The 24,071-nt window shown below is 38.1% G+C and overlaps 1 protein-coding gene across 12 annotated transcripts in view; it reads right to left on the bottom strand.

Moving 5' to 3' along the window:
- EIF4G3 (eukaryotic translation initiation factor 4 gamma 3) overlaps positions 1-24,071 on the bottom strand; it is a 390,751-nt gene that overhangs the window by 186,584 nt on the left and 180,096 nt on the right. For 9 of the 12 annotated variants that reach the window (XM_060089108.1, XM_060089099.1, XM_060089106.1 and 6 more), the window contains 2 exons: positions 1,888-1,983; positions 366-479 (listed from right to left, as the gene is read on the bottom strand). In XM_060089108.1, coding sequence (XP_059945091.1) covers positions 366-479; positions 1,888-1,917 — 144 coding nt within the window. In that variant the 5' untranslated portion in view covers positions 1,918-1,983. The remainder of the gene's footprint in view (positions 1-365; positions 480-1,887; positions 1,984-24,071) is intronic. The other 3 variants (XM_060089107.1, XM_060089105.1, XM_060089103.1) reach the window with 1 other exon arrangement.

The following is a 24,071-nucleotide window of genomic DNA, read 5'->3' on the forward strand; positions in this document are numbered from 1 at the left end:
GCTGACAACTATAGACAGTTTTCCCCTTGATATTCAATTATAAAATGGAAAGAGGGAAAAAGAAGCCTTGAAATTTATCTTTTAAAATCAAATTCATCTGAAAGGGATATCCCTCTTCAAGTTTAAAATAAAGAAGAATCTAAACCCCAAATTACTCCTGTCTAATTCCCAATAGAGAAGACCCACCCAATTTGTTATTCTTTTCCCCAGTATGCCTGGCAAAAAACTGCCATGCTAGGTTAGACTTTCAGAGAGGAAGCAATAAGTGCATTTGTGTTCATCAGCCAATAAATGGATGTGGTCAAAAATAATGAGTGCCAGAGGCACCACTGCCTGCAAGAAGTACAGTTTGTTATATTGCTTACAATGCAGTATTTTATCCAGCCTCTTCCAGCCAAGGACCTGTAAACGGGAGTCTGTTCCAAAACCTTCCTCCTCTTCCAGTTTTCTGTGCAATGTATTGGCACTGTTCTGCTGGGCTGTCAAAAAAACTGGTTTAGAGATGCAGCTCTTCAGTCAGGTTTTGCGCCAGTTCTAACCATGTAAATTTAATTCTTTCTTTTTTTTTTCCCCCAATAATTATAAAAGGGGTAGAGGGGTAAAAAGGGCCATAGAATCCTTTGCAATAAGAGCTTACCACAACGTTCCATGTTTAATGATTAGAACCGGGGCCTATCTAAATTAATCTGGTGAGATCTCAGGCCCATTCCAAGTAGTCAAGTGTCCACATTCCCAAACCACTCTCAGAACAAAACTTGCATCAGACATCTTGTTGACCATTTCGGCAAAAAAACCCAAAAAACAAACAAAAAAACCCAGACAAACAAATGGGCAACTAGGACCAAAGTCCCACCTCCTTAGAATGGTTCCACCCCCTGGGAAGAACCAGGATCTAAGAACAGGTATTGGAGAAGAGGGCAATAGGGAAAAGGAAGGTAGGAGGAGGATAAGAAAGAGATTACATTTTGGTGAAGTCTGTGATCTCCTAGTTCTTTGAGCAATTCTATCACATATTTCAATATTCCTAAATTCATGCATAAAGCCAAATGAACAGGAGCTAATGCAATGAAATATTCCTGTACTACAGGCAAAAAAGCAAAGGTGGAGAACCAAAAGAAGATCCCTGTATTCTGAGGAAAACACAGAGCTGAGATACAAGTAGGGGTGTGAGAGACAATGTGAGATGTTACAGAAGCACCTTCTAGCAAAAACTAATCATGCAGGGCAGGAAACAACATTCTAAGGAATGGACAGCTGAAGCCACTGTACACTTTTGTGAAACAGAAGGATGAACCTTGAGTAAATTCTCAGTCTTTGCAATACTTATTGCAATCCATGTAAAAGATGAGCAAAGAGGATGATAGCATTTACACTTGTATGACAATTTATTTACCGTCTGAAGAAATAAATACACTATTGGTGTAAGTCATGCATATGTCCACACAGTCAAATAGTTAGAACTGATCTAGTAACAATGATTCAGAAGTCATACTTCCCAAAGCACTGGAATTTCAGAGTCCAATTAATGAAATTTAATTTACTTTCAAAATCATGCTTTATACTTCTCCTGAATTTTGAACAGTACAAATAACAAATTAAGAGCTGAGATGAAGTGAACTTGAATGCAACCAGAACTTGCATGACACAGAAAAGTAAAAGAAGATAAAAAGCTCCATTTCTTCTTGTTCTTAATAAATTCAAATTATTCCTACAGGAAAGGTCTGAAAATGCAATGCTATCCAATAATAATAGTAATAATAATTTTAAAAATTATTTGGGTAAAAATTTTCCAAAATCGAGTAAAAATATTAGCCAAAAGAACCTAAGCTACTACAAACACAAACTTAGGTGGAGAATATTATCTAGAACAAGTTTCTGCTTACTTACCGGAGAACGGGTCTGAGGTTGTGAATTCATTGTCTGAGGAGCTTGAGGGTATACCAACGTGGTTGGACCTGCATTCTGTCCAGAGGGATAAGGGGTCTGTCAAAGAATGGTAAGAACAATATCATAACGTGAGTAAATACAGCATAGTAACTCAAATTCAAAGAGTTTAAAAGTTTAGGAAAGTGTTTATTAATGTGGTTTACAGCTCTACTTTTAAAAACTTATCTTTATCACAATATCCAGCAATTCAGAATCAGTGCAGCTTTTTTAGAAGTTTTCTTAAATCTCCTGATGAGAAGCAATTTCATCACACTACTCAGAATGGTGAGCAATTTAAAACTTATGAATAATTTATTTCTGGAAGTTTCCATGTAGTATTTTCAGACTGTGGTTGACTGCCATTAACTGAAACCTCACAAAGTGAAATTGCAGATAAGGGGGGAATACTGTACTTTATTCTCAACAGTTAGTTGGTGGTATACTGAAGCATAAACTTGTGGCTGTCAAGATAATACATACAGCACTGAGATGTACCCCTTATGAAGACACAGAGAAATCTCTTTCTACACTTCAAAAAGTTACATAAGAACTTAGCCCTCTCATAACTATTGTATTACAGAAAGGAACAGCAGCCAATTTTTTTCACAGAAGACGCTGAAAATGTGCATGCTGGCCATATTTGAACTTATTCAAACTTTTCACCAATATCTTCAACACTAGAGCCATATAAGTAAACACACAACTAACTGCAAAAGAAGTATGTGAATTAACATTCAGGCTCAAGTTCTTTCATTCAGTAATACCACCCTTACTGTCCACACATAGCTGGTGCTCTATCAATATTGAAACTCTATCACTGCTCTCAAAATGAATATTAATAAAACAAAGAATTTATTTTCCTTTAGCTTGGAATTACTCTTTTAAACAGACAAAAAATAATCAAGTACTTCTCATATTTAAATTGTATGTATGCGAAGAGCTGATGCATACTCTGTACACAAGCAGTTTCACCTGAATGCAAAGCATAACACCTGATGACTGCCACACATGGATGTGATTCCTCTCTCACAACGTATGCCATTGTGCCATTAGCAATATATAGATATATTTTTGTTGTTGTTGTTGTTGTTAATGGACTCGGGTCCTCTTTATTTTTTATTTTATTTTTTTAATTTTTGGCTGCCTTGGGTCTTCCTTACTGCGTGCGGGCTTTCTGTAGTTGCGGCGAGAGGAAGCTACTCCTCGTTGCAGTGCGCCGGCTTCTCATTGCGGTGGCTTCTCTTGTTGCGGAGCACAGGCTCTAGGCGCGTGGGCTTCAGTAGTTGCAGCACGTGGGCTCAGTAGTTGTGGCACGCTGGCCCTAGGACACGCGGGCTTCAGTAGTCGTGGCGTGTGGGCTCTAGAGCACAGGCTCAGTAGTTGTGGTGCACGGGCTTAACTGCTCTGCAGCATGAGGGAATCTTTCCGGATCAGGGATTGAATCCGTGTCCCCTGCATTGGCAGGCTGATTCTTAGCCACTGTGCCACCAGGGAAGTCTCCCATTTGCAATATGTTAATAGGTGCATTGATAAAGAAATTTTGCCAATAGCTCGCTCAGCTTTCTTGCAGAGAATCTGTCCATTCTTTGTGAATGGTTTTAGAAATTTCAAGGAATGATTTTGACTTGTACCTGTTGTTGAGGCAGGGAGTACAACCATGAATGATGCCTCTATGCTTTTCCTCTCTTCTCTGCATTTAATGATATGATTAACCAAGTTTATTGATTAAATTATTCTCAAGTAACTTCTTCAATATACTATTACACTTTGTTGAAAAACATTGCAAAAGCCTGAATGGGAACATTCTATGAACATGTTTCATAACATCAAATGTACAGAGAACCAGGGATAGACAGTCATTTTGATAGTCTTCATACATTTTGTTCATACTTTCCTTTTCAAATACCTTCAAAGTTATCACAAAGATTTACTTCTCCAAGACTATATACATGAATGCTTTATATTTAAATGGCAATCCAGTTCACTGTACAAGTTTACAAGTTGAGACATATTCTCATTTTCATCATTACTTTCAAGTTTCAATGAACTCTCTTAAGTCACTGACTTTTTTTATTAACTGGAGGTAACAACAAAAACTAGCAAATGGTGGTAATTGACTATCCATTAACGGAATGCCAGTGAAAGAAGACAAGCCAATCAAAACACACTTTGTACTGCATACATAACCTTTAAGTCCATAATAACTATTTAAAAAACAGTGATTGTGACAATTAAAGATAGAAATCTGAGGGTGAATTCCATTACAACACAGAACACACTAACAGCAACTTAGGTCCAGATGCTGACGGTTTTCAAAATAAGGATATGTGAAAAAATTAATAAGATTTTCAATTTTCAAAATAGAAGGGAATTAAGCAAACAAAAATAATTATAGCATTTAGACAGCTCTTAATGTGTTTCAGAAACCATTCTAAGCACTTCACATATGACACAGAGATGAAAGGTTATTTCTCTTAAAACACTCACTTCAGGCCTCCCTGGTGGCGCAAGTGGTTGAGAGTCCGCCTGCCGATGCAGGGGATACGGGTTCGTGCCCCGGTCTGGGAGGATCCCATATGTCGCGGAGCGGCTGGGCCCGTGAGCCAGGGCCGCTGAGCCTGCGCGTCCGGAGCCTGCGCGTCCGGAGCCTGTGCTCCGCAACGGGGGAGGCCACAACAGTGAGAGGCCCGCATACCGCAAAAAAAAAAAAAAAAAAAACACTCACTTCCCCTTAAATAAATACTGCCGTAAAGACTAAATTCAATATTGTGCACGTGTGCGGACACACATAAATCTGATTTAAAAATTATGTAGCCATAGCCTTTCAAAGAGCCTTTCAAAGGTGATACTTACCAAATTTTAAATAAGCTTATCCTTTTACTCCACAATTCCGTTTCAAGAAATTGACCCTAAAGATAAATTCATAATGGCAAAAAATAAAGAAGCACTTCGTATTTCCATTTATAAGAGAGAGGTTAAAGTAAGCTATATTCAGTCAAAGAGAGAACGTAGTGTAATCTTTGAGCTAAGAAAGAATAAGGTAAATCTACATACACTGTCATGGAAAGATATCTATAATATTAAGTGACATAAGCAAATCACAGAATTAGTAAGAATAAAAATCCTATTTGTGTAGTGTTTTTTGATATATGCTAATAGTATACTCAAAGATGTCTTGGGAAGACATATAGCAAACTTAAAACTGCTACTTCGCAGAAATAGAATTGAAAGGGGGATATAGGATACAACTTGTAGGTTTTATTTTATATACTCTGTATTAAAGGCACACCTCATTTTATTGTGCTACGTGTTACTGTACTTCACAGATACTTTGATTTTTACAAATTGAAGGTTTGCAGGAACGCTGCATCAAGCATGTCTTTTTTTAAAGTATAGTTGATTTACAATGTTGTATTAGTTTCAGGTGTAGAGTAAACTGATTCAGTTATATGTATTTACATATATTCTTTTTCAGGTTCTTTTCCATTATAGGTTATTACAAGGTATTGAATATAGTTCCCTGCACTATATAAGCATGATTATCAACTCTATTTTCCCAGTAACACTTGTTCACTTCATGTCTCTGTGTCACATTTTGGTAATTCTTGCAATATTTTAAACTTTTTCATTATTATTATTATATTTGCTATGGTGACCTGTGATCAGTGATCTTTGATGTTACTATTATAATTGTTTTGGGGCACCATGAACTGCACCCATATAAGTCGGTGAACTTAATCCATAAATGCTGTATGTATTCTGACTGCTCCACTGACAAGCTGTTCCCCATCTTTCTCACTCTCCTCGGGCCTCCCTATTCCCTGAGACACAACAGTATTGAAATTAGGCCAATTAATAACCCTGCGTCAGCCTCCAAGTGTTCAAGTGAAAGAAGAGTCCCATGTCTCTCACTTTAAATCAAAAACTAGAAATGATTAAGCTTAGTGAGGAAAGCATGTCGAAAGCTGAGATGGGCAGAAAGATAGGCCTCTTGCGCCAGACAGTTAGCCAAGTTGTGAATGCAAAGGAAAAGTTACTTCCTGAACGAAATTAAAACTGCTACTGGGGCCTCCCTGGTGGCGCAAGTGGTTGAGAGTCCGCCTGCCGATGCAGGGGATACGGGTTCGTGCCCCGGTCTGGGAGGATCCCATATGCCGCGGAGCGGCTGGGCCCGTGGGCCATGGCCGCTGAGCCTGCGCGTCCGGAGCCTGTGCTCCGCAACGGGGGAGGCCACAGCAGTGAGAGGCCCGCATACCGCAAAAAAAAAAAAAAAAAAAAAAAAAAACTGCTACTGCAGTGGACACACGAATGATAAGAAAACAAAACAGCCTTATTGCTGATATGGAGAAAATTTTAGTGGTCTGGAGAGATCAAACCGGCAGCAACATTCCTTTAAGCCAAAACCTAACCCAGAGCAAGGTCCTAACTCTCTTTGGTTCTGAAGGCTGAGAGAAGTGAAGAATTTGCAGGAAGAAAGTTTAACACTAGCAGAGGTGGTTGGTTCATGAGGTTTTAGGAAAGAGGCTTGTATTTGTATGTCTCCATAACATACAAATACAAGGTGAAGCCACAAGTGCTGATGTTGAAGCTGCAGCAAGTTACCCATAATATCTAGCTAAGGTAAGGAATGAAGGTGGCTACACTAAACTACAGATTTTCAGTGTAGATGAAACAGCCTTCCATTTAAGAAGATGCCATCTAGGACTTTCATAGCTGAGAGGAGAAGTCAATGTCTGGCTTCAAAGCTTCAAAAGACTGGCTGACTCTCTTGCTAGGGGCTAATGCATCTGGTGACTTTTAGCTGAAGTCCGTGTTCATTTATCATTCCGAAAATCCTAGGGCCCTTAAGAATTCTGCTAAATCGTCTGCCTGCGTTCTATACATGGAACAACAAAGCCTGGATGACAACACATCTGTTGACAGCATGGTTTACTGAATATTTTAAGCCCACTGTTGAGACCTACTGCTCAGAAAAAATGATGCCTTTCAAAATATTACTGCTCGTTGACAATGCACCTGGTCACCCAAGGGCTCTGAAGGAGATGTACGAGATTAATGATGTTTTCCTGCCTGCTCACACAACATCCATTCTGCAGCCCATGAATCAAGGAGTAATTTCAACTTTCAGGTCTTATTATTTAATGAATACACTTCATAAGACTATTTAGCTGCCATAGATAGTGATTCCTCTGATGGATCTGGGCAAAGTAAATTGAAAACCTTCTGGAAAGGATTCACCATTCTGGATGTCATGAAGAACATTCGTGATTCAAGAGAAGAGGTCAACATGTCAACAGTAACAGGAGTTTGGAAGAAGTTGATTCCAACCCCCGCGGGGTTCAAGACTTCAATGGAGTAGTCACTGTAGATGTGGTAGAAACAGTAAGAGAACTAGAATTAGAAGTGGAGCCTGAAGATGTGACTGAATTGCTGCAATCTCATAATAAAACTCTGTGACAGATGAGGAGTTGCTTCTTATGGATGAGCAAAGAAAGGGTTTCTTGAGATGGATGGACTCTAATCCTGGTGAAGATCTGTGAAGACTACTGAAATGACAGCAGAGGATTCGGAATATTACATAAATTTAGCTGATAAAGCAGTGGCAGGTTTTCAGAGGACATCAGTTTTTTGTTTTTGTTTTTTAAATTCTTATTTTATTTATTTATTTTTGGCTGTGTTGGGTCTTCACTGCTGCACACGGGCTTTTCTTTAGCTGCAGTGAGCGGGGACTACTCTTCACTGCGGTGCGTGGGCGTCTCATTGCAGTGGCTTCTCTTGTTGCGGAGCACGGGCTCTAGGCATACGGGCTTCAGCAGTTGTGGCTTGCAGACTCTAGAGCGCAGGCTCAGTAGTTGTGGCACACAGACTCTAGAGCACAGGCTCAGTAGTTGTGGCACGTGGGCTCAGTAGCTGTGGCTCGCAGGCCCTACAGCGCAGGCTCTGTAGTTGTGGCACACGGGTTTAGCTGCTCTGCGGCACGTGGGATCTTCCCGGACCAGGGATCGAGCCCGTGTCCCCTGCACTAGCAGGCAGATTCTTATCCACGGCGCCACCAGGGAAGCCTTGACTTCAGTTTTGAAAGACGTTCTACTGTGGGTAAAATGCTATCAAACAGCCTTGCTTGCTACAGGGAAGTCGTTCATGAAAAGAAGAGTCAGTTGATGTGGCAGACTTCAATGTTATTTTATTTTAAGACATTGCCACGGGCACCCCAGCCTTCAGCAGCCACCACCCTGGTCAGTCAGCAGCAACAACATCAAGGCGAGACCCTCCACCAGCAACAAGATTATGACTTGCTGAAGGCTCAGATGATGGTTAGCATTTTTAACAATAAAGTACAGTTGACCCTCAAAAACCAGGGGTTTGATCTGTGTGGGTCCAATTACATGCGTATACTTTTCAATAAATACTACAGTGCTTCATGATGTATGTACGTCAAATCATTATGCTGTACATCCTACTGATACAGCACTGTTTGTCAATTACACCTCAGTAAAACTAGGGGAAATAAATAAATACTACAGTACTACACAATCTGTGGTTGGCTGAATCTGCAGACGTGGAACCAGGGATACAAAGTGCCAACTATGGGACTTAAACATCCATGGATTTTGGTATGTGTGGTGGGCCCTGGAACCAATCTCCCAAGTTGTTCAAGGGTCCACTGTGCTTTTTAATTAAGGTACGTACACTGATTTTCTTAGACATAATGCTATCGCACACTTTATGCACTACAGTATAGCGTTAACATAAGTTTTATATGCACTGGGAAACCAAAAAATTTGTGTGATTTCCATCACTGCAATATTCGCTTTATTGTAGTGTTCTGGAACCAAATCCACAATATTGCCATGGTATGCCTATATGTATTTTTCCTTTTTCATAAGAATTGATTACTTTTATAATAAAAACTCATTGAAGATAAACTCTGTGATAGCTTCCCTTCAACTTCCCTTCATGTGATAGAAAATAGTAAAGCAAACCAGAAAATCCAGTAGGAGGTCTGTATTTTGCGAAGTTTTAAATATTTCTGGAAAACAACTGAAATATCATCTCATAAATCACAATGAAAACTAAATCAACAATATTTATGGAAATGTAACACAAAGACACTATGCTGTGGGCTATGTGCCTAAATGAGGCCAATAATATATGTTTACTGGTGTTTTAAGCTTCAAGAAATCCACAATTTAATCAATAAAGAGATAGATAATAGATGTACGTAGTATTTACTCAGCCATAACAGTATAATCCTTTGTAGTCATTAAAAAAGATACAGAGGAGCATTTAATGACATGGAAAGAATGATATTGAGATAGAATGTTGAAATAAGCACATATATGTACAAAATGTTGGTAGTATCTCAAGTCACTAGAGAAATACCAAAATTACTTAATAAATTGTTTTGGGATGACTAGATAATCATCTAGTGGGAAGGAGGATATATACACTCAACTCAAAAATACCAAAAAATTCCAGATTGATTAAAAATGTTGGAATGTAAAACATGACACTTTAAAGGTACCAGAGGCAAATCTATTTCTGTCATCTTAGAGCTGGGAATTACTTTTTTTAAAAAATAAATTAATTTTATGTATTTATTTTTGGCTGTGTTGGGTCTTTGTTGCTGTGCGCAGGCTTTCTCTAGTTGCAGCGAGCAGGGGCTACTCTTTGTTGAGGTGTGCGGGCTTCTCACTGCGGTGGCTTCTCTTGTTGCAGATCACGGACAGGCTCTAGGCATGCGGGCTTCAGTACTTGTGGCTCGTGGGCTCTAGAGCGCAGGTTAAGTAGTTGTGGTGCACGGGTTTAGTTGCTCCACGGCATGTGGGATCTTCCCGGACCAGGGCTCAAACCCCTGTGCCCTGTACTGGCAGGCGGATTCTTAACCACTGTGCCACCAGGGAAGCCCTACTTTTAAAATCTAAATAAAAACAGTACCTATGGATACACGAAATATTTTTTTAAATACACTATTACTATAAATTTATAAAAGTTCTCAATTTTAATATTTTTCTTTATAACTATATGTGTGTATATACATATATATGCATAAATGTGTTCCTTCATTCTTATTAACTAGCTATTAGAGGATATAAATAGTGAGAAATTCTTCTATCAAATAAATGTTTGACATCTAAATCTGGCCAGAGAAGTAAAGATAATACCTTAAAGTCTAGACCAGCACTTTGACCATATTGGCATCCACAATGCTTTGAAGCACCTTCAACCTCTTACAATTGTCTTCCTGAGAGCTACACAACCAGTGTAAATAAAAATTTCTGTGATGAACTTTTTCATCTTGCAAAACTGAAACTGTATAACCACTGGTCCAATTTAAATTTTATTTATACACATTTTCATCACTTAGAATTTAAATTTAAATAACCAGATACGGCTAGCTGCTACCATACTATACAGCACAGATGCAGAAAGCTGTTAATTCCAAAATTTTACTTCTCATGTCTACCTTTTATATCTTTACAAATGTAACTCTAATTTTACAGAAGTACAGTAACATCCCATAAGCAAGAGTCCAAAGATAAAACGCTGGAGAGAGAAGCAGAGACATATCACTGAACTGGACATGCAGTCTTAAGCATATTACAATTGTCCCTTGCTATCCTCCGGGGCTTGGTTCCAAGACCCTTGTGGATACCAAAATCCACAGATGCTCAAGTCTCACATAAAACAGTTTTAGTACAGCAGGCCCTCCATATGCACAGGTTCAGAACCCGCAGATACAGAGGGCCAAATGTATTTGTTTTCCTCAGCTAACTAAAGACTAAAACTTTATGGCACTGATTCTCAGAATGTGGACTGCAGAGCCCTAGTGATGAGGCCTGGGAGAGAAAACAGTCTCATAATATTAATGCCAAGATGTTGCTGTGTTGACATTTGCACTAATGACAGAAAAACAAGAAGGGTAAAACTACTGGTGCCTTAGTAAAAATCAAACCAATGGTGTTCCTTGTATTCCTCACTCCCACACTCTCACCATGCACTCATAAAAAAAAAAAAAAAAAAAGAGCGAATACTTAAGTATGTCATTTATGTGACAGTAAAAATCATTAATTTTTATTCTGAGATAATTATAGAGTCACGTGGAGTTTAAAACATAATACAAAGAGTTTCCATATGCTCTTCATCTAGTTTTCCTTAATGGTAACATCTTATGTAAGTATAGTACAATACCAAACCTTGAAAAATGACATTGATATGATCCAGCAACCTTATTCAGATTTCTCCAGTTCTACGTGCACACAAATTTTCGTGTATATTTAGTTCTGGGCAATTTTATCACGTTTATAGGTTCCTGTCACCACTGCTACAGTCACAATACAGAAAAAGTTCTTCGCGAAGATCCTTTGCACTACCCTATAAAAGCCACAGGCACCTTCTTTCCTTCCTCTTTCCTCCCTTCACCTCTTATGCACCTAACCCTTAGGAACCACTTACCTATTCTCCATCTCTGTAATTTGATCATATAGAGACGTCATAAAAATGACATCACAAAGTAAGGAAGCTTTAGAACATGTCTTTTTAATATACTGTGTGACCGAATGAGAGAAAACAAATGAAACACTTCTGCAGTATATTGGGGTTAGCAGGTTATATCAAGAAAAAGCATTTATAAGACTGTTTAAGTTACAAGCTGAACTAGGTGCTTTTTCCATTAACACCATTTTACTTGAAAGAATAAATAAGAGACAAACTATGCTTATGCAGACCTTGGTACATGGCAGACATTTTATTAAAAATGAACAAAGTGAACTTATCATATCGAGGAAAACTGAAGGTATTTGTTACCAATGATAAAATTCAAGCTTTCAAATGAAAATTCAACTTTTATAAAATGTGTAACTGTCACCATGAGCTTGGCATATTCCCAACATGTAGACTTTCCAGATAAGAATGTGATTGTTTATACTGTATAATAAACAGTACGTGACAGATCCACATAACTCAGTCAAGCAATATTTTTCAAATGACCCACGCATGATGATATACAAACGAAGTATATAATTAATTCAAGTGCAAGACAGACCAATAGATTTTAATGTAACAGAGTACCAAAAATTCACTAATATGGGTTCAGATTCCATACTGCAACTAACATTTAAGAAACTACCACTTTTTGAGTTTGGTATAGTATCAAAGAATAACCACAACTTTCTGAAGAGGCTGAATAAAATACACCTCCCTTTCCCAGTTACATCCCTGTGTAAGACTGTATTTTCCTCATATACTTCAACTGAAATAACACTGTAACAGGTCGAGTGCAGAAGCAGATATAAGATTCCAGCTAACTTCTATTAAGCCAGATATTAAAAGATTTGCAAAGCTTTGAATAATACAATTCTTCTCATCAATTTTTTTTGATTCAGAAAATATTTTTTCACAAAAATGTATTATTCAGGTTTACAAAAATAGGTTTAAATTTATCTTAAAACAATATTTTAAATTCCTCAGTTTTAATTTCTAATACAGTAAATATTAACAAACATAAGACAAAATATTGAGAACCCCAAATATTTTTATTTAAGAGTATAAAGAAGCCCTGAATCAAAAAGTTTTGAGAACACTGACCTAGATTAATACTAGAGCTGAAAGGGATCTTCCTTTACTTCTTGCTATTAAAATATTAAACATTTACTTTGTTTCCCTACCCTTAAGTTTTTCCTCAAAACAAAACAAAACTTTCCATTCCTGATGGCTGAGGGACAGTTTGTTTTCACTCTCCCAAATTTCCACATTAATGTGGTTTACTGTGAACCTAAAATAATTTCCATCTGCACTGCTACCAGGAACCTTCAATCTTTCAAAAACTGTCTTCCTGAGCTCTACATAACCACATTCAAAAGAACAGGAAATGTAGTGGTGTTTTTGCCTGTCCTTGCCCCAACCCCTACCTGGCTGGCATGGCACAATCTGGAGGAAGTCAACCAATTCCCAGTTCCTCCTTCAGAACAGAAAGAAAAAGGCTGAACTTGTTTGTAACATTCTGTCTTGTCTGGGGGCTGACTGAGGGGTTGGTTTCTGTCTCACCTGACTCAGACCACTGATGGAAGAGTGACATAGTTTGGATATAAGATTGGGTCCCTGAAAGGAGTGGCACCTGCTGAACTACATGCGAGCTGCAGGAAGACTTCAGACCTGCAGGCACCTGGGGCAAGAGACTACAGGCAGGAGAACACAACAGAACATTTAAGGCCTTGAGAAGAAGCCAGGGTAAGACTGAGCAATAACAACATTTAAAAGGAGCATGTATACAGTAGAATTGGGGGAAAACCAAACACACAAGCCCGGGGAAGACGTATGCACAGAAAATGATGGCTGATGGTCTTCCCCTGCAAGAAGCCACTTTTCAAATACTGGAAGGTATGGCTGTTTTTTCAAATGCTCAATTATCAACAGAAGATTACAAGGCATATAAATAAATAGGGAAACATGGCACATTCAAAGGAACACCATATATCTCTAGAAACCGACCTCAAAGAGACACAGCCTTTGGAGTTACCTGACAAAGACTTTAAAACAACTGTCTTAAATATGCTCAAAAACTACAGGAAAACACGGAAACCTAAAGGAAATTAGAAAAACAATATATAAAGAAAATGAGAATATCAACAAAGAAATAGAAATTGTAAAAACAAGCAAACAATTTCTGGAGTAGAAAAATATAGTAACTGAATTTTTAAAATTTCCTTGAAAGGTTCAACAGCAGACTCAAAGAGGCAGAAAAAAAAACTGGTGACCTTGAGGACAAAACCTTTGAAATTATCGAGTTTGAGAAGAAAATCAAAAAAATAACAATAAAAAAGTAAACAGGGCTTCCCTGGTGGCGCAGTGGTTGAGAGTCCACCTGCCGATGCAGGGGATACGGGTTTGTGCCCCAGGCTGTGAAGATCCCCCGTGCCGCGGAGCAGCTGGGCCTGCGAGCCATGGCCGCTAAGCCTGTGCGTCCGGAGCCTATGCTCCGTAACGGGAGAGGCCACAACAGTGAGAGGCCCGTGTGCCACAAAAAAAAAAAAAGTAAACAGAGACTAAGGAACATAAGGGACCTGATCAAAAAAACCAATATGTGCTTATTCCAGGAGAGAGGAACCAAGATAGTGGAGTAGTAGGACATACTCTCACTCCCTCTTGTGAGAATGCCAGAATCACAACTAGCTGCCGGATAATCATTGACAGGAAGACACTGGAACTCACCAAAAAAGATACCCCACATACAAACACAAAGGAGAAGCCACACTGAGAGGGCTTGTTAGGAGGGGCAAATGTTAGGAGGGGCACAATCACAGTAAAATCAAATCCCATAACTGCTGGGTGGGTGACTCACAGACTGGAGAACACTTATACTACAGAAGTCCACCCACTGGAGTGAAGGTTCTGAGCCCCACGTCAGGCTTCCCAACCTGGGGGTCCAGCAACAGGAGGAGAAATTCCTAGAGAATCAGACTTTGAAGCCTAGTGGGATTTGATTGCAGGAATTCGACAGGACTGGGGGAAACAGAGGCTCCACTCTTGGAGGGCACACACAAAGTAGTGTGCGCGTCGGGACCCAGGGGAAGGAGCAGTGACCCCAGGGGAGACTGAACCAGACCTACCTGCTGGTGTTGGACGGTCTCCTGCAGAGGCGGGGAGTGGCTGTGGATCACTGTGGGGACAAGGACACTGGCAGCAGAAGTTCTGGGAAGTACTCCTTGGCATGAGTCCTCTCAGAGTCTGTCATTAGCCCCACCGAAGAGCCCAGGTAAGCTCCAGTGTTGGGTTGCCTCAGGCCAAACAACCAACAGGGAGAGAACCCAGCCCCACCCTCAACAGTCAAGCGGATTAAAGTTTTACTGAGCTCTGCCCACCAGAGCAACAGACAGCTCTACCAACCACCAGTCCCTCCCATCAGGAAACTTACACAAGCCTCTTAGCCTCATCCACCAGAGGGTAGACAGCAGAAGCAAGAAGAACTACAATCCTGTACCCTGTGGGAAAAAAACCACATTCACAGAAAGACAGACAAGATGAAAAGGCAGAGGGCTATGTACCAGATGAAGGAACAGGATAAAACCACAGAAAAACAACTAAATGAAGTGGAGATAGGCAATCTTCCAGAAAAAGAATTCAGAATAATGATAGTGAAGATGATCCAGGACCTTGGAAAAAGAATGGAGGCAAAGATGGAGAAGATGCAAAAAAATGTTTAACAAAGACCTAGAAAAATTAAAGAACAAACAGAGATGAAAAATAAAATAATTGAAATGAAAAATACACTAGAAGGAATCAGTAGCAGAAAAACTGAGGCAGAAGAATGGATAAGTGACCTAGAAGACACAATGGTGGAATTCACTGCCGCCGAATAGAATAAAGAAAAAAGAATGCAAAGAAATGAAGACAGCCTAAGAGACCTCTGGGACAACATTAAATGCAACAACATTCCCATTATATGGGTCACAGAAGGAGAAGAGAGAGAGAAAGGACCTGAGAAAATATTTGAAGAGACTATAGTCGAAAACTTCCCTAACATGGGAAAGGAAATAGTCACCCACGTCTAGGAAGCGCAGCGAGTCCCATGCAGGATAAACCCGAAGAGAAACACGCCGAGACACATAATAATCAAATTGGCAAAAATTAAAAACAAAGAAAAATTATTGAAAGCAGCAAGGGAAAAATGACAAATTACATACAAGGAAACTCCCATAAGGTTAACAGTTGATTTCTCAGCAGAAACTCTACAAGCCAGAAGGGAGTGGCATGATACACTTAAAGTGATGAAAGGTAAGAACCTACAACCAAGATTACTCTATCAGGCAAGGATCTCATTCAGATTCCATGGAGAAATCAAAAGCTTTACAGACAAGCAAAAGCTAAGAGAATTCAGCACCAAAACCCAGCTCTACAACAAATGCTAAAGTAACTTCTCTAAGTGGGAACCACAAGAGAAGAAAAGGACCTACAAAAACAAACCCAAAACAATTAAGAAAATGGTAACAGGAATATACATATCCATAATGACCTTAAAGGTGAATGGAGTAAATGCTCCAACCAAAAGACACAGGCTTGCTGAATGGATACAAAAACAAGACCCATATATATGCTGTCTACAAGAGACCCACTTCAAACCTAGAGACACATACAGACTGAAAGTGAGGGGATGGAAAGAGATATTCCATACAAATGGAAATCAAAAGAAAGCTGGAGTAGCAATACTCATATCAGATAAAATAGACTTTAAAATAAAGAATGTTACAAGAGACAACAAAGGACACTACATAAGGATCAAGGGATCAATCCAAGAAGAAGATATAACAATTATAAATATATATGCACCCAACAAAGGAGCACCTCAATACATAAGGCAACTGCTAACATCTATAAAAGAGGAAATCGACAGTAACACAATAATAGTAGGGGACTTTAACACCTCACTTACACCGATGGACAAATCATCTATAATGAAAATAAATAAACAGAAGCTTTAAATGACACAATAGATCAGGTAGATTTAATTGATATTTATAGGACATTCCATCCAAAAAGAGCAGATTACACTTTCTTCTCAAGTGCACATGGAACATTCTCCAGGATAGATCACATCTTGGGTCACAAATCAAGCCTCAGTAAATTTAAGAAAATTGAAATCATATCAAGCATCTTTTCTGACCACAACATTATGAAATTAGAAATGAATTTCAGGGAAAAAAACGTAAAAAACACAAACACATGGAGGCTAAACAATACGTTACTAAATAACCAAGAGATCACTGAAGAAATCAAAGAGGAAATCAAAAAATACCTAAAGACAAACGACAATGAACACACGACGATCCAAAACCTATAGGATGCAGCAAAAGCAGTTCTAAGGGGGAAGTTTATAGCAATACAATCCGACCTTAAGAAACAGGAAACATCTCAAATAAACAACCTAACCTTGCACCTAATGCAATTAGAGAAAGAAGAACAAAAAACCCGCCAAACTTAGCAGAAGGAAAGAAATCATAAAGATCAGATCAGAAATAAACGAAAAAGAAATGAAGGAAACGATAGCAAAGATCAATAAAACTAAAAGCTGGTTCTTTGAGAAGATAAACAAAATTGATAAACCATTAGCCAGACTCACCAAGAAAAAAAGGGAGAAGACTCAAATCAATAGAATTAGGGGCTTCCCTGGTAGCGCAGTGGTTGAGAGTCTGCCTGCCGATGCAGGGGACGCGGGTTTGTGCCCCGGTCCAGGAGGATCCCACGTGCCGCGGAGCGGCTGGGCCCATGAGCCATGGCCGCTGGGCCTGCACATCCGAAGCCTATGCTACGTGGCGGTAGGGGACACAGCGGTGAGAGGCCCGTGGACCACAAAAAAAAAAAAAAAAAACCATAGAATTACAAATGAAAAAGGAGAAGTAACAATTGACACTGCAGAAATACAAAGGATCATGAGAGATTACTACAAGCAACTCTATGAGAATAAAAAGGACAACCTGGAAGAAATGGACAAATTCTTAGAAATGCACAACCTGCCTAGACTGAACCAGGAAGAAATCAATCACAAGCACTGAAATTGAAACTGTGATTAAAAATCTTCCAACAAACAAGAGCCCAGGGCCAGATGGCTTCACAGGCGAATTCTATCAAACAGAGAAGAGCTAACACCTATCCTTCTCAAACTCTTCCAGAATATAGCAGAGGGAGGAACACTCCCAAACTCATTCTACGAGGGCACCATCACCCTGATACCAAAACCAGACAAAGATGTCCCAAAGAAAGAAAACTACAGGCCAATATCACTGATGAACACAGATGCAAAAAATCCTCAACGAAACACTAAAAGGATCATACATCATGATCAAGTGGGGTTTATCCCAGGAATGCAAGGATTCTTCAATATACGCAAATCAATCAACGTGACACACCATATTAACAAATTGAAGGAGAAAAACCATATGATCATCTCAATAGATGCAGAGAAAGTTTTCGACAAAATTCAACACCCATTTATGATAAAAACCCTGCAGAAAGTAGGCATAGAGGGAACTTTCCTCAACATAATAAAGGCCATATATGACAAACCCACAGTCAACATCGTTCTCAATGGTGAAAAACTGAAACCATTCCCACTAAGATCAGGAACAAGACAAGGTTGCCCACTCTCACCACTGTTATTCAACATAGTTTTTGAAGTTTCAGCCACAGCAATCAGAGAAGAAAAGGAAATAAAAGGAATCCAAATTGGAAAAGAAGAAGTAAAGCTGTCACTGTTTGCAGATGACATGATACTATACATAGAGAATCCTAAAGATGCTACCAGAAAACTACTAGAGCTAATCAATGAATTTGGTAAAGTAGCAAGATACAAAATTAATGCACAGAAATGTCTGGCATTCCTATACACTAATGATGAAAAATCTGAAAGTGAAATCAAGAAAACACTCCCATTTACCATTGCAACAAAAATAATAAAATATCTAGGAATAAACCTACCTAAGGAGACAAAAGACCTGTATGCAGAAAATTGTAAGACACTGATTAAAGAAATTAAAGATGATACAAATAGATGGAGAGATATACCATGTTCTTGGATTGGAAAAATCAACATTGTGAAAATGACTCTACTACCCAAAGCAATCTACAGATTCAATGCAATCCCTATCAAACTACCACTGGCATTTTTCACAGAACTAGAACAAAAAATTTCACAATTTGTATGGAAACACAAAAGACCCCGAAGAGCCAAAGCAATCTTGAGAACGAAAAACAGAGCTGGAGGAATCAGGCTCCCTGACTTCAGGCGATACTACAAAGCTACAGTAATCAAGACATTATGGTACTGGCACAAAAACAGAAAGATAGATCAATGGAACAGGATAGAAAGCCCAGAGATAAACCCATGCACATATGGTCAACTTATCTTTGATAAAGGAGGCAGGAATGTACAGTGCAGAAAGGACAGCCTCTTCAATAAGTGGTGCTGGGAAAACTGGACAGGTACGTGTAAAAGTATGAGATTAGATCACTCCCTAACACTATACACAAAAATAAGCTCAAAATGGATTAAAGACCTAAATGTAAGGCCAGAAACTATCAAACTCTTAGAAGAAAACATAGGCAGAACACTCTATGACATAAATCACGGCAAGATCCTTTTTTACCCACCTCCTAGAGAAATGGAAATAAAAACAAAAATAAACAAATGGGACCTAATGAAACTTAAAAGCTTTTGCACAGCAAAGGAAACCATAAACAAGACCAAAAGATAACCCTCAGAATGGGAGAAAATATTTACAAATGAAGCAACTGACAAAGGATTAATCTCCAAAATTTATAAGCAGCTCATGCAGCTCTGTAACAAAAAAACAAACAACCCAATCCAAAATTGGGCAGAAGACCTAAATGGACATTTCACCAAAGAAGATATACACATTGCCAACAAACACATGAAAGAATGCTCAACATCGTTAATCATTAGAGAAATGCAAATCAAAACTACAGTGAGATATCATCTCATACTGGTCAGAATGGCCATCATCAAAAAATCTGGAAACAATAAATGCTGGAGAGGGTGTGGAGGAAAGGGAACACTCTTGCACTGCTGGTGGGAATGTGAATTGGTACAGCCACTATGGAGAACAATATGGAGGTTCCTTAAAAAACTACAAATAGAACTACCATATGACCCAGCAATCCCACTGCTGGGCATATACCCTGAGAAAACCATAATTCAAAGAGTCATGTACCAAAATGTTCATTGCAGCTCTATTTACAATAGCCAGGAGATGGAAACAACCTAAGTGTCCATCATCGGATGAATGGATAAAGAAGATGTGGCACATATATACAATGGAATATTACTCAGCCATAAAAAGAAACGAAATTGAGCTATTTGTAATGAGGTGGATAGACCCAGAGTCTGTCATACAGAGTGAAGTTAAGTCAGAAAGAGAAAGACAAATACCGTATGCTAACACATATATACGGAATTTAAGAAAAAAAATGTCATGAAGAACCTAGGGGTAAGACAGGTAAAGACATAGACCTACTAGAGAACAGACTTGAGGATATGGGGAGGGGGAAGGGTAAGCTGTGACAAAGCGAGAGAGAGGCATAGACATATATACACTACCAAATGTAAAATAGATAGCTAGTGGGAAGCAGCCGCATAGCACAGGGAGATCAGCTCGGTGGTTTGTGACCACCTAGAGGGGTGGGATAGGGAGGGTGGGAGGGAGGGAGATGCAAGAGGGAAGAGATATGGGAACATATGTATATGTATAACTGATTCACTTTGTTATAAAGCAGAAACTAACACACCATTGTAAAGCAATTATACTCCAATAAAGATGTAAAAAAAAAAGATGTGGCAAATATATACAGTGGAATATTACTCAGCCATAAAAAGAAACGAAATTGAGTTATTTGTAGTGAGGTGGATGGACCTAGAGTCTGTCATACAGATTGAAGTAAGTCAGAATGAGGAAAACAAATACCGTATGGTCACACATACACATGGAATCTAAGAAAAAAAAAAGGTCATGAAGAACCTAGGGGTAAGACAGGAATAAAGACACAGACCTACTAGAGCATGGACTTGAGGATATGGGGAGGGGGAAGGGTAAGCTGTGACAAAGTGAGAGAGTGGCATGGACATACACATACACTACCAAACGTAAAATAGCTAGTGGGAAGTAGCTGCATAGCACAGGGCGATCAGCTAGGTGGTTTGTGACCGTCTAGAGAGGTGGGATTGGGAGGGTGAGAGGGAGGGAGATGCAAGAGGGAAGAGATATGGGGACATATGTATATGTATAACTGACTCACTTTTTTATAAAGCAGAAACTAACACGCCATTGTAAAGCAACTGTACTCCAATAAAGATGTTAAAAAAACATACAGTATATGTATAAATGAATCACTTTTCTGTACACCTGAAACTAACAAAACAGTGTTAATCAACTACACTCCAATATAAAATGAAAATTAGAAAAAAAAAATACAGAATAGAACCATAGGGAAAAAAAGCAATGAAATCAAGGTCAACAAAACTAACAAAACTTTAGCTAGACAGAATAAGAAAAAGAAAAATAAGAGAGATAAATAAATAAAATCAGAAATCAACAAGGGGATATTTTAACTGATTATACAGAAATAAAAAGGATTATAAAGAGAATGCCATAAACAATTACACACCAAAATCTAGATAACCTATATGAAATGGACAAACTCCTAGAAGCACACAATCTATGAAAACTGAATCATGAAAAAATAGAAAAACTAAACGGACCTATAACTGGAAAGGACACTGAATTACTCGTCAAAAACCTTGCAACAAAGACAAGCCCAGGACCGCATGGTTTCACTGGTGAATTTTACCAAACATTTAAAGAATTAACAACAATCCTCCTCAAATTCTTCCGAAAAACTGAAGAAGAGAGAACACTTCCAAACTCATACTATGAGCCTAACATTATCCTGATACTAAAGACAGATAAAAACAATACAAGAAAAGTACAGACTAATATCCCTAATGTAAATATCCACAACAAAATATAAGCAAACAGAATTCAATAGCACATCAAAAGGATTATACACCATAACCAAGTGAGATTTATTCCTGAAATGCAAGGTTGATTCAACAAACAAAAATCAATCAATATAATATCCCCACACTAACAAAATGAAGAGAAAAGAATCACAAGATCATTGGAACTGATGCAGAAAAACCATCTGATAAACTTCAACACCCCTTCATGATAAAAATACTCAACATACTTGGAATAGAAGAAAACTACTTCAGTATCATAGAGGTCATACATGAGAAGTTCACATCTAACATCATACTCATTAGTGAAAGACTGAAAGCTTTTCCTTTAAGATCAGGAATAGGACAAAGATGCCTGCTTACACCACAACTATTCAACATAGTACTGGAAATTCTATCCAGAGCAATTAGACAAGAAAAAAAATAAGATTATCTCTGTTTATAGGCAGCATAATCTATGCAGAGAGCCCTAAGGATTTCATAAAAGTCTGTTAGAAGTCATAAGCAAATTCACCGAAGTTACAGTATAAATATTAAACACATAAAAACTAGTTCTTTCTATACATTAACAATAAATCTGAAAAGGAAATTAGGAAAACAATTCCATTTAGACTGGGAGTTTGGGATTAGCGGATGCAAACTATTATATATAGAATGGATAAACAACAAGGTTCTACTGGATAGCACAGGGAACTACAGTCAATATCCTGTGATAAACCATAATGCTAAAGACTATGAAAAAGAATGTATATGTATCTGTAACTGAATCACTTCGCCGCTGTACAGCAGAAATTAACACAACATTGTAAATCAATTATACTTCAATTAATTTTAAAAAAAGAAAATTCCATTTATAATAGAATCAAAAAGAATAAAATACTTTGAAATAAAATTAACCAAGGAAGTGAAAGACTTGTACACTGAAAACTACAAAATGTTGCTTAATGAAATTAAAGAAGACATAAATAAATGGAAAGAGATTCGATGTTCATGAACTGGAATACTTAATATTGTTAAGATGTCAATACTTCCCAAAGTAATTTACAGATTCATTACAATCCCTATCAAATCCCAATGACATGTTTTGCAGCTATAGAAAACTCCATCCTAAAGCTCACATGGAATCTCAAGGCACTGCGAAAAGACAAAATAATCTTGGAAAAGAAGAACAAAGTTGGAGATCTCAAACATCCTGATTTCAAAACTTACTACAAGTCTACAGAAATCAAAACAATGTGATACTGGCATAAAGATAGACATATAAACAAATGGAAGAGAATAAAGACTCCAGAAATAAACCCTCATATGTATGACCAAATTATTTTTGACAGGGTACCAAAACTACGCAATGGGGAAAGGACAGTCTTTTAAAACAAATGGTGTTAGAAAAACTGGATATCCACATGCAAAAGAAGGAAGCTAGACTCTTACCTTTCACCATATAAAAAAATTAACTCAAAATGTATAAAAGACCAAATCCTAAGCGCTAAGAGTATAAAAATCTTAGGAGAAAATATAGGGAGAAAGTTTTATGATACTGGATTTAGCAATGATTTTTGGATATGACACCAAGAATACAAGAAACAAAAGAAAGAAAGATACACTGGACTATATCAAAACTAAAAACTACTAGGCATCAGCGGACACAATGAGGGAAAAACTCACAAAATTGGAGAAAATATTTGTAAATCATATATCTGAAAAGAAGTTAATATACAGAAATCCTACAATTCAACAACAAAAAAAAAAACCTGATTGAAAAATGGGTAAAGAATTTGAATAGACATTTCTCCAAAGAAGGTTCACAAATAGCCAGTAAGCACATGAAAAGATATTCAACATTGTTAATCACTGGAGAAAAATGCAAATCAAAACTACAATGACATACTAATTCACATCCATTAGGATGGCTACTAAAGAAAAAAAGAAAGAAAATACAGAAAATAACAAATATTTGGTTAGGATGTGGAGAAACTGGAACCCTTGTGTGTTGCTGGTACACATGTAAAACAGTGCAGCCAATATGGAACACAGAATGACAGTTCTCCAAAAAATGGGAAATAGAATTGTCAGGTAGTTGAGCAATTCTGTTTCTGGTATATATGCAAAAGATTTAAAAGCACAGCCTTGAAGAGATGTTTATATACCAATATTCACAGAAGTATTCACAATTGCCAAAGGTGGAAGAAATTCAAGTGTCCAGTGACAGGTGAATGGATAAACAAAATGTATATACATATAATGGAGTATTATTCAGTCATAAAAAGTAAGGAAATTCTGATACATGCAACAACATGAATGAACCTTGAAGACATTATGCTAAGTGAAGTAACCCAGTCACAAAAAGAGAAACAGTGTATGATTCCACTTATGAGGTACTTAGACTGGTCAAATTTAAAGACAGAAAACAGAATGGTTGTTGCCACATGGCGGGGAAGAGGGGGTGGGTGTTATCATTTAATGGGTACAGAGCTTCAGTTGTATGAGATGAAAAGAGTTTTAGAGACAGGTGGTAGTGAATGTTGCACAAATATGTGGATGTACTTAATATCACTGAACTATACAGTTTTAAGTGGTTAAGACAGCAAATTTTATATGTATTTGCCACATTTAAAAAATT

Source organism: Mesoplodon densirostris, chromosome 2 (genome assembly GCF_025265405.1).
Source record: "Mesoplodon densirostris isolate mMesDen1 chromosome 2, mMesDen1 primary haplotype, whole genome shotgun sequence".
NCBI classification, from domain to species: Eukaryota; Metazoa; Chordata; class Mammalia; order Artiodactyla; family Ziphiidae; genus Mesoplodon; species Mesoplodon densirostris.